Genomic DNA, 17,914 nt, shown 5'->3' with positions numbered 1-17,914 from the left:
TGTGTACTTTTGCCAGCAAATAACTGTTATTTTATGGTCATTTATTTGCAAGAACCTACCTAGTTGCATCCTGAGAAACATTTGTATAGTGACTGGCATGTCTTTTTTAGTTTCTGAATATCTTACACTGATTAAATTTTTCCTAATAAAGAGATTTTATAGTCTTATTTTTGAGTGTTGTATGTGGTCATGTGATTTGCTTGGACAAGTATTGGTCATTCAGTTCTATCAAGTAATGGAAATAGTTGGTGTCATAAGAACGAACCAGAGAAATCAAAAAAGGTTTGGGATACCACCTGTATATTATGCCCTGGCTTCAAATGCGTAATTTGTTGTGAGTGGTTCACCAGCTAGAGTCCAAAACAGAACTGATTTAAGGCTGTAAAGATGACGGCTTTAAAGGCATAGACGGTAAGTGACGCCATCATTGGCGCAGGAACCATGCGGGATGTCCCGTTAATGGTTTGCAGAGGATTGAGAGAGAAAGTCAGTGCACCTCGCCACCCCCTGGTCTGGCGTGGAACTACCATTATTCAGGCCCTTTAGCTGCCTCCCAATCACACGTGTGTGACAGTGGCAAGTAGCTCAAAGGAAATAAAATTAGTGACCGGCCGGTGCTGTCTGCACAAACTAAAGCATTTGGACTACAGTATAATTATTTAATTCACTCACAAATACTGTGTCCAAACCCAAATTTGCATAATGTGGTGTAACTTGTTTTCTGCTTTCAACGCGCTGTTGTCAGTTGCTGATTTGATATATACTGTATTACATTGAATATATGTTAAAGATTTAGTGGTTGTTTGCCTGTAACATATCAAGTTTAATACTTCAAATTATGCGATTTTTTTTTAACACATGCAAAAAGGAAAATTTTAATGGCTGGTGGTAGTGTTTTAGTTAGAAGGTAATTTTCTCTAGCTTCCTTGAAGTAGCAAAGTTCATTTTTAATACATTTCTGCTTAATAGCTATCTAGGCTTACAGCTTTATTACTTAGAAAATATTTAATGATACCCTATATCTCAAGGTACATTACATGATAGCTGCAGCTTATGGTATTTTTATTTTATCAGGGAGCTCTCCAGTTAGAACCCCATTTTTGTTATATTTTGATGCATTAAGCGTCTAATATAGTATCCCTTAAATATGTTATTTTTTACTCCGTGATTGTAATAAGAATGATGTGACTTAACTAATAGTTGTTTTGTTTTGTCTGTGGTAAACAAACTGACATTTGTTTTTTAATTTTGTAGAGTTCTGTGTTGGGCAATTTTGCATATTTGTGATCAGTTTGGGAAATGTGTCTGATTGTTTCCCTTCTACAGTAGATTGATTTTTTTGTGAAATATACAATAAGAGAATACAGTATTTATCAAATATACTTTAAGTGGTTCTCAGCAAGTTCTAGTTCCAGTGCAATAGAAACAAAGTGAGGCTGAATATGCTTTGCACACTAAAAAAAACAACACAGATGTACCAATGAAATGCATAATGTGAATTTGGCATGCTAACCAATAGAAACGAAAGGCATTCTTCACACCAAGCTCTGCAGCATCTCAAGGGATAAAATTCCCAACAATCTGTACAGAATGATTCCTCTCTCTTTAAGTATCTGTCCTGCATTTTTTGTCTCTCTAGAAATCTTTTATTAGTAGTTTGTTAAGAGCATTTAGAATGTCCAGTGCATTTATAATCACAGTGTAGACTTAAAGTGCTGTATTATTAATACTTTTAAAGAGTACTTTCTACTTGTTACACAAAAGATGAGATGGTGCAAGTTTTCTCTATGTTCTTGTTTGCATATCTTGTGCTATTTTCAAGATTCTTTCCTTTTTTAATTTACTTACTTGAAACATTTATTGACAGTTTGCCAGTTCTAAGGTCAAAAGTAAATACCATTAGTAAAGCTAGGATGAGTAAACAGCAACAGCCTTTCTTTCTTATTTACTAACACATTTATTACGTGTAGGCTATAGTTGTAATGATGAAATGACTATCAGTATTCTGAGCAACTTGCATTTAAATTGTTGCATTGTACCTAACAACGAACACCATTCCTCCTGTAAGGCTTGCAATTTCTGCTTCATTCAGTGATGGCATTAGCACAGAATGTAAACAGACACTGGTAAATGCTATGGACTGTGCTTTACCTTCCTTGGTGATGTCTTACTATTGGGAATTACAGTATCAGAGGCAATGAAATGGGGGTTTGTTTGGTTTTTTTTTTTTTAATTTTAAGTCAGGGAGGGTATTAAATGTTGCAGGAAATACTCTCTGTGATGAATGCTGTTTTCACGGAATAATATGTGTGTCATTTTAAAACGAATGAGAATTTTTTTCCAGTGATATCATTTTTATGATGTGCATGTACTGTCTTTTTGTGTCAATGAACCATTTCACCTTTTTAAAATAAGCTAATGTGAAAAAAAAAAAAAATAACACATATTTGGTGTAATCCTTTCAGAAACATTCTGCTGCAGCTGATATTGCCTCCACACTGTCTGAGGACCAAGTGCCAGAGGCTTTTCTGGTAATGCTTTTAATCCAGTTCAGCACAATGGTGATTGACCGTGCTCTTTACCTGCGGAAGACTGTGTTGGGAAAGTTGGTCTTCCAGGTTTTCTTGGTCTTTGGCATTCACTTCTGGATGTTTTTCATCTTGCCTGCTGTGACTGAGAGGTATGAGTGGAATGAGAAAATAAAATGTAATCTTTAAATGTTAAATGATAAAATGACTTGAAATAATAATAAATTGTTTTGTAATGCCTTATATTTAATCACTTTAGACAGTCATTTTCTAATCCACTTAGTCCTGAGCTGGGTCATGGAGGATGCTATTTAATCACTTGATTAAATATAAGAGCTAAATTCATGCATTCTTATCAGATCTTCATTTTACTGAAGATTATCATAGAATAGAGACAAATGTAATCTATACTTGTTATGCCAGTTAGCAGATGATCCTCCACTACAACAGGCAAAAACATCTTGACTAAACATTGAAATTTCAATTCTAAAAGTGAATTAGATGGGGTGCACTTCCACTTCCATGTGTTTAGCTCTTAATAGGTCTTTGTCACTGATTGCTTTAGCACAGACCTCCATAGTTGGAATTAACAAGAAACTGTTCTGAGAGTTCATGAAAACACCATTCTAGATGTGGTGAGGGCAGTAAAGTTGAAGTGTTTGTGGTTTGAATTATTGACACGTTGAATACATGCCGACACCCATAAAGGTTACAGGATCACATTTGTTAAGGCTTATATTTATTGTAGAGCTTATTTCAACCAGAGAAGATCAACACAGAAGCACACTCCTGAAGTTTACTATAATACACCTGCTGAAAACAATTGTTTTTTGAAATATTAGTAGTATAAACCTGTTATTTCTTATTAAAGGATGTTCACATGGTAATCTCTGGCATATGAGTGGTTATTTTTTTTATTTTTTTGAGTGGTTATTTTAAACAACATTACTAAGATACCTTCAGAAATTAATACAATACATCAGTCTGGAAAGTCTGTGTTTGTAACCTAAGCTAGGATATTCTCTAAGTTTAGGAAATAATTTGCTACAGTAACTGCATATTTGTTCAAACATCACTGGTCATTCAGTAAATCAGTTTTTCTAATTATCCTCTTGTTATGTTATCAAAATGTATATAGACAAGCAGCAGCTGCTATTGTTGCCATCGCATACATAGAAAAAATTGAAAACATTATTTACATGATGTGACAAATTGAAAATTCCACAGATACTATGAAATTGTTCCTTTCCCCCTTACTTAAACTTCATCTGTTTCTTGTATACCAAACCCCATATGTGCTCTCTTCAGGGTATGACACAATTTGTTTGATATTCCCTAGTACTAGGCTTTAAATTATATTTTAGAGTACAGTGTCCAACATTAAGCCTTTTGGACCCAATATTACTCATCACCTACATTATAAAGATTCCAGCATGAAACAAATAAAGAAATAGGTACATATATAATTTATAAAACTGTGAAAGATATAATGCAAAATGTACATCACCACAGACAATACCATAATTTGCATAACACAACCACAAACTTCACCCAGTTATACAGAGATATTCTGTATGCAGTTAATACAGCCTTAGTCCCATAAAAGTTCTTACAGCGATAAATGAGTGAGTGATGAGTCAAAGTGCTAGGAAGAGATTAAACTGTATTAAACTTGAAGTGATTGAAAGGCAATGACGAACAGCCCCTAATTATTTGTAGATCCTACTTCCAAACAAGGAAACTCCATGGCCCAATTGCAGAAGAACTTCTAAATCATGCTTCCTCAGGCTTGACTGTATTGCTTCTCTCTTCTGACAACAGAACTGCTCTCAGTTTAACCTGTATTTGATCCTCATATCTATAATCACTTTAGAATAAATAGCTTGCCTTGATCTGCTTTGTGCTGTTGACACAGTGTGCCAATGAAGAATCATTTCAGATATTGACAGAAACTTCTTCGTGGACCCATGTCATCATTATATGGGGTACACCCTGTTTAAAGGCACAGTCACTCGATTTAGATTAGAGTACCTTATAAGTACATGACATACTATATTTATTCAACAGAAAGAAGTGTGTCCAAATCTGCTCCTTAATGATGTGCTGTAACATATTTACATCATTCCTGAAAATGTGTATGAATATTTTGGGATCAGGATTACATTGTGATGTTCCAATTAATAAATAAAGAGAAATGTCTTTTTCATTTTGAAGAAATCCACTCATGTTATACATTAACTAGTCAAAATTGTGTCCACTGAGTGAGGTAAAGAGTGTGCTAAATGATAAATGATTACATTTGTGCTGTTATTGGAACAGTGTCAATAGGTGTTATATCGTTCTTCAGTCTAAATAAATGTATTTCGGTTTTTTTTTTCTTAATTTGACTACAGGATGTTCAGTCAGAATCCAGTAGCACAACTTTGGTATTTTGTAAAATGTATATACTTCGCCCTATCAGCTTATCAAATCCGCTGTGGATATCCTACTCGTATTTTGGGCAACTTTCTGACTAAGAAGTACAACCATCTTAACTTGTTTCTTTTCCAAGGGTAAGACAGCTTTTCTTTTTTCATTTCTTAATGTTCAGTCATATGTTATACCTAGTTTTAATTCAAATTGGTATGCTTTACATGAATGTATTAATTCCAAATTGATTAGCACAATCTGCATATGTTTTTTAGAACAATTCCTCAGTAATAATGTTTTAAAGCTGATATTGTTTCTCAGTAGATATTATTGTTTGACATGAGCAGCTGATATTTACAGGAAAATACACGCAGGACTCAGTAGAACATGCATTTTCTGCATACTGGTACCTTTAAAACAAACCACTTGTAGTAAGATTACAGAATCTGTAGAAAGTTACCACACAGAATGTGAAAATATTTTTCCTGTGAAAATCACCCAAGTAACAGGAAGCTAAAACAGTGCAAATACTTAAGCTATCATAAAATGAACGGGCAGAGAAACACAAGTTGTTATTGTTGTTATGTTGTTATTAATCCACATAGCATTTTTTAAAGTGATCTTATTTTCTTAGTAATCTTAATGGGAAATCATTGCAAGATTAGGCTCCTCATGAATGGGGCTGAGCCAGTAGGCTGTTTATCTTATTTGACTAACAAGCAAAAAATACTAACAGTAGGTAATAATGCCAGCCTTGTAGGTGGGAGGCAAGCAGAGGGTTTTTTAAGGTACTATTGTGGTCGATATTTTTTAATGTAAACAAATTAATTCATTTTTATTTACTAACAATACATTGATTACCTACCAACAGTGGCCTATAGTATATGCAGAAGTATAAAGCACCTTCTTGAGCTTAATTTAAACAAACACTTGTGAAAGAAGCCCAGACACAGACAGACACTGAGACAGCCAGAATGTTGAAAACACACACTTTTAATTCCTACTGTACCTGCTCACACAATACAGTCAGTGCACCAACCCACAATAATGGCTCACAGTCCTCGCAAGCTCCGTCCCCTTCCACCCGACTCCGGCTCTCCAAATGGAGTGAGGTGGCCCCTTTTATAGTGCACCCAGAAATGCTCCAGGTGCTTCCTGATTAACCTCCAGCAGCACTTCTGGGTGTGGCGGAAGTGCTGCTCTTGAATCTAGCTCCTCTTCAGGTAGCACTTACGGGTGTGGCGGAAGTGCTGCAGATCTCGTTTCCGGAGCTGTCCAGGCGCCCCCTGGCGGTAGCCATGGACCACAACAGGTTGGAGCTTCTAAGCCCCAAGCCCGTGGCCCCGATGCAACCCAGGGGGGCTGCCCTCTCATGTTCCAGGGTATAAATTGTCCTTCTCCTGGTCCCTTGCTCCTCCAGGTCTCCCTGTAGGGAACAATCCCTGGCCATCCATCACACACTTCACTTCAAAAAATAACCTATAAATAGCAAATAAATAAAAGAGGCAAAATGGTTTATAAAATGCAGAAGTTATGTTTGATTTCAAAATAATATCTGTCTTCAGTGTCACTGCTTTTTATTATTCTTGTCTAAAGTTACAAATGGGACAGCGTTCCCCCCATCACATCCCCCCAAGACATTTCATGTGACTAGGGCCAGAAACCATTCTATCATTAATTTCATTATATGACGTTTTTTTAAACAATTTTTAGAAGTTACAAGTAGCATGAATGATACGGCTAATTTACTGTTATTGTGTTTGTTACGTATATTTCTTTACTCCCCTACTCAATTTTTGAAATTAATATTATAATCACTATTCCTCAATTATATTTTACCAATATTAGGGTGCTTTGATTCATTGCTCAACCACCAGATTTTAAATTAATAAGGGGTGTGTAAGAAGGTATGCCGGGAAGTAGCAAGACAGAGTAAGATGGAGTAGAATAGTTTGAATTTGTTTTCACTTGTAACTAGTGGAGTTTTTAGTTTGTTTTTTGGCAAGTACTGCTGCTTAATTAAGGTCAGTTGTAGGTCAATTCAGGAGCATATCAAAGGTTTTTTGTCTGTGGATTAGCAGCCAGGTAGAGCTGATTATCTGTTGATTGAGGGTAGGTATCATTGTAGCTTTAGCAGACTATTTAAGGAGCTGTAGAAGAACGGAGTAAATTTTCCACAGTATTACTGAATTGAAATAATAGCAATACCAAAACCCTTACTCTCTAGAAATATCAATTACTAACATAAAGGATTAATGAATAATCTGTAAAGAAGAAAAATAGTTCTTAAGCCCATAACTTGGAATATATGAAATATGTGGACTGTTATTCAAGATCCCAACATGTTGGACTACATATGTGATATGTGATAACTGTATGAAAATAGCAAAGCTCACCCCAAAGATTGATGCTCTTGAAAAACAGCTCCAGAGACTCACCAGTCTATACCAGTGAAAACCAACAGTTGTGAATACTTCTGTTCCAACTAAGGAGAGCAGGATGCAGTTACAGACTACAGCCGATCAAACATGGACAGAATCTCATCAGAAAATAAGATTGTACTAACTTTGCTTCAGATGTCTGGGAAAATTCTGGCTGAAAGCCACATTAAAGAGAATGGGGGCAGAAGAAGGAACTACTTGTTGGAGATTCAATCCTCCGAAACACCACCAGCTCGATGTGCAGTAGAAATTGTGAGACAACCACAGTATGCTGCTTACCAGGAGTAAGAGTTTCCCACATAACCCAAACAGAGGAACAGTTACTGATAAGGGCAGGTGAAGATCCCTTGGATACAGTTCATATTGGAACAAATGATATTAGAAAGACAAGTACTGCACATATTCTCTGCAGAGCAAATTTAGGGAGCTTGGTGTCAAGCTAAAGACCAAATCAAAATCAGTATTTTTCTCCAAAATCCTTCCAGCACCAGGAAAAAGACTACATGAACAGAATATAATATTCAACCATAATGCATGGATGAAAGCATGGTGTGACCAAGAAGGTTTTACTTTTATCAGCTAGAAGAATACCTCTTACCATATTTTCCTTTACAGACGAGATGGACTACATCAACACGAGCAAGGGATAAACATTCTCTAGAAGTGGGAATATTCAGGGAAGTGTGCAACTGGATTATGTGGGGGGAACGAGGAAAATACAAAAAAACAGTCAACCTAACCTAGAGAAAACTCAAATGAAAACATAAAAACTAACTTTCCTTATTTAAAATGTTCACTCCTTAATACGAGAAGCATTAGAAATAAAATACATGAATGTGAAGCAACAGTATTGACTTAGGACTATGATATGGTAGGAATTACAGAGTCATGGCTAAATGAGAGTGATGGAGAGGAATATAATATTAGTGGCTACATGTGCTTCAGGAGAGACATACAAGAAACGAAAGGAGGGGGTGTGGTGCTATATGTGAAAAATAATATTGAGGCACACATCTTCAAGATGGAAGAAGCAAATACGTCACAATCACTGCGTGTTAAACCAGAGATCTGGTTATAGTAGTTTGCTACAGACCATCAAATTCTGATATGTTAGATGATAACATTTATTTAAACTAGGGGGCTCCGCCCCCTGCTCACTTCGCTCGCCAACCCCTGTGTTTGGTTAATCCATCCATCCACCCATTATCCAACCCACTATATCTTAACTACAGGGTCACGGGGGTCTGCTGGAGCCAATCCCAACCAATACAGGGTGCAAGGCAGGAAACAAACCCCTGGCAGGGCACCAGCCCACCGCACAGCGTGCACACACACACACCAAGCACACACTAGGGACAATTTAGAATCGCCAGTCCACCCAACCTGCATGTCTTTGGACTGTGGGAAGAAGCACCCTGAGGAAAGCCACGCAGACATGGGGAGAACATGCAAACTCCATGCAGAGAGGACCCGGGAAGCGAACCCAGATCCCCTAACTGCGAGGCAGCAGCGCTACCACTGCGCCACCGTGCCGCTGTTTGGTTAATCAGATATACAATTTGAAAAGCTTTTTTTTTTCTTTGGAATTGTTTCCATTTCATTAGTTGCACTTTTACTTTAAATGTTTATTAAAAACAATATTTGGAATTACCTTTTCTTCAAGATCACATAGAATTTTGAATCCGTTTTTGGAGACACATTGTGACAACGCAATGTATAATCTCCCGTGAGTAAATATTGTTTCTGTTTCTCTAATAAATAATCCGACTTTTTGTAATGGTTGTCCCTGTGATTTGTTAATTGTCATAGCAAAAGCTATTCTCACGGTAAACTGTAAACAGTTTAATACGAATGGCATATCACGATCTCCTTTGGTGTCTAATGTTATTCGCAGAATATATACATCATCTTTCTTGTCACCTGTTAAAATTTTTCTCCGCGCTGCTCTTTCTTCTTTGCGTTGGTTCATCTAGAACGTGTTGTCCTTATACGATTTATATGTGCTGAGAGCATATGATCTGTGCGTTCTACGGATTTACAATTTAAAGAGATTGTTATTTTCATGGGAATTGTTACATATGCATTATTTTAACTTTTACGTTAAAAACTTTTGTAAAAACAATACTTGTCCTTTATTTCTGGCCCCGTGCATGGTTACATCTCTTTCTCGCAAGACGTATAGTGCTATGACGCTCCTCACGTTTTGGGGGGGGCAGTCGGCTGAACGCACGCTAAGCGTTGGATCATCAGCTGTCTTTCTGCTGCTGGCGAGCTGCCTATTCTGCTTGTCGCATGTCGTTGTTTTAAGAGCTAGGAGTACATGATGCTTGTCTGCCAAAAGCAGTCCAACAACTGCTTGGTTAGATGTCTGTGGACTTGTTTTAAATGATGGCTCACTGCCTCACAACCTCACGTGACGTTGTAAAAATAATAATTGTCCTTTATTTCCAGCCCCGGGTGTAGTAAAATCTTTCTTGCAGGACATATAACGCTACTCCTGTTGTGAAGGGGGGGGCTAGCTGCTGTCACATCGTGTCTTGCAAGTATCTCAAGTTCTATATCCCCGCGAGACGCTCCGTGGCCATTCTCTTTCGTCTCGTGGGTCTTTTATTTGTCTTCCGTGATGATCACGTATCGTCTCCTAGTCATTCCATCCCACAGGATTTTCTTTTATAATAGAGAGATAAGACTGATGTGCAACAAAGAGGACGTAGTGTAGTGGTCATTGGTTATTTCAGTTTCCCAAGCATTAATTTGGAAGCCCCTGTTGGGAATACAGAAGAGGAAACTGAAATGGTACAGATGACAAATTACTTTTTTCACCCAGTTTGTCTCAAGCTCAACGCATGGTGATGCCTGTCCAGATCTCTTCAGACAATAGTAACAGAGTAGCAAGAATATACGTTACTAATGCTTTACGCAATAGTGATCACAGCATAGTAAGATTTGAGATAATCTTTGAAAGCACACAAATGCACACCAAAATGAAGACTTATAACTTGAGGAAAGCAGACTTTATGGGGATGAGGAAGTATCTACAAAACACCAAATGGGAAAGCAAAAACTCAGCAGTTATAAATGACATTTGGTGTCTCTTCAGAGATATTCTGATCCAGGCACAAAATAAATGTATTCTGAAAAGCAATCAAATAAAAAGACCAAAGAATCGTCCAAAATGGATAAATAGGAGTATTATTAAAAAAGTAAAACTGAAAAGATCACTGTATAAGAAAATTAAAAAAGCCAGGTATTTCTGACATAGAGGAATAGTAAAGCAAGAGATCAAAAAAACATTTGAAATGTATAAAGAGAAACTGAAATAAGGATTGCTTTAGAAGCCAAAACGAACAGCAAGTAATTTGTTCAGTACTACTCCAGTAAGAAGACGATAAAAGAGAATTAAAGAAACATTAAAGACACAAAAGGGGAAAACATTGAAAATGAGAAGGAAATACCAAATGAACTGAACAAATATTTCAACAAATATTTATGAAGGAAGAAAAAAGTGAAATGCCTCTTGCAGAAGTAAAAACAAACTCTTGAGTTCATAGATTTTAAAACAGAAGAGTAAGAAGTCCTTCAAGCCCTCAATATGTTGAAGACTAATAAAACCCCTACAGTTGATGGGATCTTACCAATTGTTTTGAAAGAAATGAAAGATGTCATCTATAAACCCTTATTAGGCATATTTCAGTAGTCACTTCAGAAAGGAGAAGTACCTAAGAACTGAAAGGCTGCATACGAGACTCCAATCTTCAAGAAGGGAGACAAAATGGATCCTAATAATTACAGATGAATTGGTGTTGCTTCTGTTCCATACAAAATAATGGAAAATACAATAAGAAATAAATTAGAAAATTTACCTAAAATGGCAGCCAGCATGGGATTATGAGAGGAAGGTCCTGCCAAATCAGTCCTTTATATTTTTTTCAAGAAAAAAACAGAATAGATGACAAAACAAAGTATACAGCATAATTTACCCAGACTTTCAAAAAGCATTTGATACTGTCCTACACCAAAGGTTAATTCTGAAACTAGAAGCTGTATGCATTAGAGGTAACCTACAAAACTGGATCTCTAGTTGGTTAACCAGCAGGAGACAAAGAGTACAGATAAGAGGAGAATGCTCCCTCCACATGGAGCATGGTCATCAGTAGAGTCCCACAGGGGTCTGTCCTTGGACCATTACTTTTTATTATTTATAATAGTGGTACAGATTCTGATATAGTAGGTAAACGTGTCAAATTCGCAGATGACACAAAAATTGTAGTGATGGCAAAAAGAATTCAAAGTGAACTGGGCAAACACTTTACTGTTTAATGTTGAAAAGTGCAAAGTGCTACACACGGACAAAAGTAACATCAGTTATGAATAGACGATGGAAGACACTGTCGTACAGGAAGCCACCTCTGAAAAGGATGTAGGGGTTTATGTTGACTACGCAATGCACAGTAGCAATTAAAAAGGTAAATAAAATGTTAGGTTATATCATAAAAACTGCTGAATTTATGTCAAGAGATGTTACGGTCAAACTATATAGTGCACTGATAAGACCACATTTGGAGTACTATGTGCAGTTTTGGGCAGCACGGTACAAGAAAGACTTATCAGCACTTGAAGCTATGCAGAGGAGAGCAACCAAGTGCATCCCAGGACTTAAGGACATGTCACACACCCCAGACTCAGAGAGTTAAACCTGTTTAGTCTCGAGCAGAGGAGACTGTATGGAGACCTAATCCAGGTTTTTAAAATCTTCAAAGGCATTGAAAAAGTAGATCCAGCAACATTCTTTCAGCTTAAGGGTGAATCACATACTCAAGGACATTAGTGGAAATTAAGGGGGAGTCGTTTAAAACTAAAGCCAGAAGAACAAACTACTGAGACATATAGTTGAAGCAGAAACTTTGACAACCTTTAAGAAAAATGTGAGAGATACTGGGACAGCTTAGCTATTAGGCAAACAAACAGTCTAGATGGACTGGATGGTCTCCTCTCATTTGTCAAATATCTTGACTGTCCACAGGCAAAGGTCTACATTTTTTTTTTTTTTTTTTTTTTTTTTTTTGAAAAAGCAAATATTCTCCCACTTAATTTGGAAATAAAATGAAGGTAGCATGGCTACAAAATGCCCCTCCCCAAATCACAAAATTACTACCTACTCATCAAACTCACAGGCACTTAATGAACATTTGACAGTAAGTGCATGTGGTTTTAAATGTTCACTCAGCCCTAACAACTTCAGTATTTACCTTACAAATAATTATTTATAAATGAAATGAATTATGTATTTTGTGTTTATAAAAAAAAAATACATCATCTCTCTTTAATAGCTGATGCCCTGTTTCTTGTATTGCCCATCAATGTGCTCACGACAAACCAATCAATATGAAGAAGGTGTGCATTCGTGTGCCAGTTTCATAAACTCTCACCTCCATGGAATATTTCATCATAATCCTGCTTTGTTACAGTCATATATATGAATTGATTTTTACACTGAAATTGGATTTCAATGATCCCTTTGCTCATATTTTCATGTATTTTGAATTGCAGCCAAAACGGAATGTTTGTGTTTTCCAATACATAAACCAGGCTAAGTATAAAGATTTTTGTCAGATGTTGTTCATCAGCCAAACCTAAATTTTAGATGCTCTATAAAAAGGACCAGTTAGTTTATTTGTGTATTATAAGCTTCTTTTTTGAAACAACATTAATCTCTGTGGAAGTTTAACCTTTAGCCCATCTTTTTTTTTTTTTTTCCTCTCTCTTTTCAGATTCCGGCTGGTGCCATTTCTTGTAGAACTAAGGGCTGTAATGGACTGGGTATGGACAGACACCACCCTTTCTCTGTCTGATTGGATGTGTGTGGAGGATATCTATGCTAACATCTTCATTATCAAATGCAGCCGTGAAACAGAAAAGGTATCTTGTCACAGAATCCACGTAGAGTTAAACTAAAACAATTAATACAATTAACTTTCTATGTACTAACTTTCATGTTCATTTATTTCACACAATAACTACTCTGGGTTCTCTTCTAATGTTAATATATTCTTACAAATAGTGTACAGGTGGTTTTAAGTGACTTGCTTATCAAATTTGGCTTCTGGTGGAATTTATACATGAAACAAAATTTTTACAGTTGGGTTTAGAAAACACAGCACGGTGTTATAGTCATTGTACCAAATATTCTGTACTGTATAAATCTGCAAATTAGGAAAAGTGAAAGAAACAGGAAAATAACCAGCCATACAGTGCATCCGGAAAGTATTCACAGCGTATCACATTTTCCACCTTTTGTTATGTTACAGCCTTATTCCAAAATGGATTAAATTCATTTTTTTCCTCAGAATTCTACACACAACACCCCATAATGACAACGTGAAAAAAGTTTACTTGAGATTTTTGCAAATTTATTAAAAATAAAAAAATTGAGAAAACACATGTCAGCCTTTGCTCAATACTTTGTCGATGCACCTTTGGTAGCAATTACAGCCTCAAGTCTTGTTGAATATGATGCCACAAGCTTGGCACACCTATCCTTGGCCAGTTTCGCCCATTCCTCTTTGCAGCACCTCTCAAGCTCCATCAGGTTGGATGGGAAGCGTCGGTGCACAGCCATTTTAAGATCTCTCCAGAGATGATCGATCGGATTCAAGTCTGGGCTCTGGCTGGGCCACTCAAGGACAATCACAGAGTTGTCCTGAAGCCACTCCTTTGATATCTTGGCTGTGTGCTTAGGGTCGTTGTCCTGCTGAAAGATGAACCGTCGCCCCAGTCTGAGGCCAAGAGCGCTCTGGAGCAGGTTTTCATCCAGGATGTCTTTGTACATTGCTGCAGTCATCGTTCCCTTTATCCTGACTAGTCTCCCAGTCCCTGCCGCTGAAAAACATCCCCACAGCATGATGCTGCCACCACCATGCTTCACTGTAGGGATGGTGCCAGGTTTCCCCCAAATGTGACTCCTGGCATTCACACCAAAGAGTTCAATCTTTGTCTCATCAGACCAGAGAATTTTCTTTCTCATGGTCTGAGAGTCCTTCAGGTGCCTTTTGGCAAACTCCAGGCGGGCTACCATGTGCCTTTTGCTAAGGAGTGGCTTCCGTCTGGCCACTCTACCATACAGGCCTGATTAGTGGATTGCTGCAGAGATGGTTGTCCTTCTGGAAGGTTCTCCTGTCTCCACAGAGGACCTCTGGAGCTCTGACAGAGTGACCATCAGGTTCTTGGTCACCTCCCTGACTAAGGCCCTTCTTCCCCAATTGCTCAGTTTAGATGGCCGGCCAGCTGTAGGAAGAGTCCTGGTGGTTTTGAACTTCTTCCACTTACGGATGATGGAGGCCACTGTGCTCATTGGGACCTTCAAAGCAGCAGAAATTTTTCTGTAACCTTCTCCAGATACGTGCCTCGAGACAATCCTGTCTCAGAGGTCTACAGACAATTCCTTTGACTTCATGCTTGGTTTGTGCTCTGACATGAACTGTCAACTGTGGGACCTTATATAGACAGGTGTGTGCCTTTCCAAATCATGTCCAATCAACTGAATTTACCACAGGTGGACTCCAATTAAGCTGCAGAAACATCTCAAGGATGATCAGGGGAAACAAGGATGCACCTGAGCTCAATTTTGAGCTTCAAGTCAAAGGCTGTGAATACTTATGTACATGTGCTTTCTCAATTTTTTTATTTTTAATAAATTTGCAAAAACCTCAAGTAAACTTTTTTCACGTTGTCATTATGGGGTGTTGTGTGTAGAATTCTGAGGAAAAAAATGAATTTAATCCATTTTGGAATGTAACATAACAAAATGTGGAAAAAGTGATGCGCTGTGAATATTTTCCGGATGCACTGTATGCTGAGTCGTCAACAGCAAATGTGTCAGGGCAAAAGCAATAGAAAACAAAAAGAACAAAAATAAACACCAGAAATATTAAATGATCTTTAAGGATATATATTTTAATACTGTATTACATTGCTCAGTACCTTATATTTAGTGATAAATTAGTCCAGAATAAAATGATCCCTGACCTTGTATTATTAAAGTATGTATGTGTCTAGATTGATGCCTTCATCCAATATGAAGTGCAAGATTAAGTGGGTTTGTTGCATACACTTTTTATAGTCATTAGGCTAAGTGACTTGCTCAGGGTCACACAGAGAGTCAGAGGCAGCGTTTGAACCAGCAGCTTTAGTCTCTACACTAACAGACACTGCCTGCATTTTCAAGCATCAGTGTCTACAGCTAAATAAAGTGGCCTTTCATTTTATAATGCACCAAATATTTTTAGTTGGTGAAAGGCCCGGACTGCAGTTCAGCACCCAGACTCTTCTACTACAAAGCCATGCTGTTGTAATAGATGCATAATGCAGTTTAGGATTGTCTTGCTGAAATATGCAAGGCCTTCTCTGAAAAAGACGTCACCTGGATGGGAGCATATACAGTTAGGTCCATAAATATTTGGACAGAGACAACTTTTTTCTAATTTTGCTTCTGTACATTACCACACTGAATTTTAAATGAAACAACTCAGATGCAGTTGAAGTGCAGACTTTCAGCTTTAATTCAGTGGGGTGAACAAAACGATTGCATAAAAATGTGAGGCAACTAAAGTATTTTTTTAACACAATCCCTTCATTTCAGGGGCTCAAAAGTAATTGGACAAATTAAATAACTGGAAATAAAATGTTCATTTCTAATACTTGGTTGAAAACCCTTTGCTAGCAATGACAGCCTGAAGTCTTGAACTCATGGACATCACCAGATGCTGGGTTTCCTCCTTTTTAATGCTCTGCCAGGCCTTTACTGCAGTGGCTTTCAGTTGCTGTTTGTTTGTGGGCCTTTCTGTCTGAAGTTTAGTCTTCAACAAGTGAAATGCATGCTCAACTGGGTTAAGATCAGGTGACTGACTTGGCCATTCAAGAATTTTCCACTTCTTTGCTTTAATAAACTCCTGAGTTGCTTTGGCTGTATGTTTTGGGTCATTGTCCATCTGTATCGTGAAATGCCGTCCAATCAATTTGACTGCATTTAGCTGGATTTGAGCAGACAGTATGTCTCTGAACACCTCAGAATTAATTCGGCTGCTTCTGTCCTGTGTCACATCATCAATAAACACTATTGTCCCAGTGCCACTGGCAGCCATGCACGCCCAAGCCATCACACTACCTCCACCGTGTTTTACAGATGATGTGGTATGCTTTGGATAATGAGCTGTTCCACGCCTTCTCCATACTTTTTTCTTGCCATCATTCTGGTAGAGGTTGATCTTGGTTTCATCTTTCCAAAGAATGTTTTTCCAGAACTGTGCTGGCTTTTTTAGATGTTCTTTAGCAAAGTCCAATCTAGCCTTTCTACTCTTGAGGCTTATGAGTGGCTTGCACCTTGCAGTGCACCCTCTGTATTTACTTTCATGCAGTCTTCTCTTTATGGTAGACTTGGATATCGATACGCCTACCCCCTGGAGAGTGTTGTTCACTTGGTTGGCTGTTGTGAAGGGGTTTCTCTTCACCATGGAAATGATTCTGTGATCATCCACCACTGTTGTCTTCAGTGGACGTCCGGGTCTTTTTGCGTTGCTGAGTTCACCACTGCTTGCTTTCTTTCTCAGGATGTACCAAACTGTAGATTTTGCCACTCGTAATATTGTAGCAATTTCTCGGATGGGTTTTTTCTGTTTTCGCAGCTTAAGGATGGCTTCTCTCACCTGCATGGAGAGCTCCTCTGACCACGTTGTCTGTTCACAGCAAAATCTTCCACATGCAAGCACCACACCTCAAATCAACTCCAGGCCTTTTATCTGCTTAATTGATAATGACATTAAGACGGACTTGCCCACACCTGCCCATGAAATAGCCTTTGAGTCAATTGTCCAATTACTTTTGAGCCCCTGAAATGAAGGGATTGTGTTAAAAAAATGCTTCAGTTGCCTCACATTTTTATGCAATCGTTTTGTTCACCCTATTGAATTAAAGCTGAAAGTCTGCACTTCAACTGCATCTGAGTTGTTTCATTTAAAATTCATTGTGGTAATGTACAGAACCAAAATTAGAAAAAAGTTGTCTCTGTCCAAATATTTATGGACCTAACTGTATTGCTCTTAAGCCAGTGTGTACCTTTTGGCATTGATGGTGCCTTTCCAGATGTGCAAGCTGCCAATTACACAGGCACTGATGCACCCCCATACCTTCATAGATCCAGGCTTTTCAATTGATTGTTGACATGGCATCCATGTTTTCAAGAATTTCAAATTTCATTTTGTCTGACCACAGAACAGTTTTCCACTTTACCTCAATCCATTTTAAAGGTTTGGCCCAGGGAAGATGGTGGCGTTTCTGGATCATGTTCACATATGGCTTCTTCTTTGCTTGATAGAAGTTTAAGCTGCATTTGTGAATGGCACAGTGAACTGTGTTCATATACAGTACTGTACAATGATTTCTGGAAGTGTTCCTCATTCCGTGCATTGATTTCCATGACAGAATCTTGCTAGTTTTCAATGCAGTGCTGCCTGAGGGCCCGAAGATCACAGGCATCCAATA

The 17,914-nt window shown here is 37.8% G+C and overlaps 1 protein-coding gene across 6 annotated transcripts in view; it reads left to right on the top strand.

The window, feature by feature from the left end:
* Positions 1-17,914, top strand: part of piezo1 (piezo-type mechanosensitive ion channel component 1) — a 389,501-nt gene that overhangs the window by 359,189 nt on the left and 12,398 nt on the right. For all 6 annotated transcript variants that reach the window (XM_051932193.1, XM_051932192.1, XM_051932194.1 and 3 more), the window contains 3 exons: positions 2,466-2,680; positions 4,922-5,080; positions 13,150-13,297. In XM_051932193.1, the coding sequence (XP_051788153.1) occupies positions 2,466-2,680; positions 4,922-5,080; positions 13,150-13,297 (522 nt within the window). The remainder of the gene's footprint in view (positions 1-2,465; positions 2,681-4,921; positions 5,081-13,149; positions 13,298-17,914) is intronic.

The sequence above is a fragment of the Erpetoichthys calabaricus genome, chromosome 9, assembly GCF_900747795.2.
Source record: "Erpetoichthys calabaricus chromosome 9, fErpCal1.3, whole genome shotgun sequence".
NCBI classification, from domain to species: Eukaryota; Metazoa; Chordata; class Cladistia; order Polypteriformes; family Polypteridae; genus Erpetoichthys; species Erpetoichthys calabaricus.
This window is presented reverse-complemented; position numbering and strand designations above follow the sequence as displayed.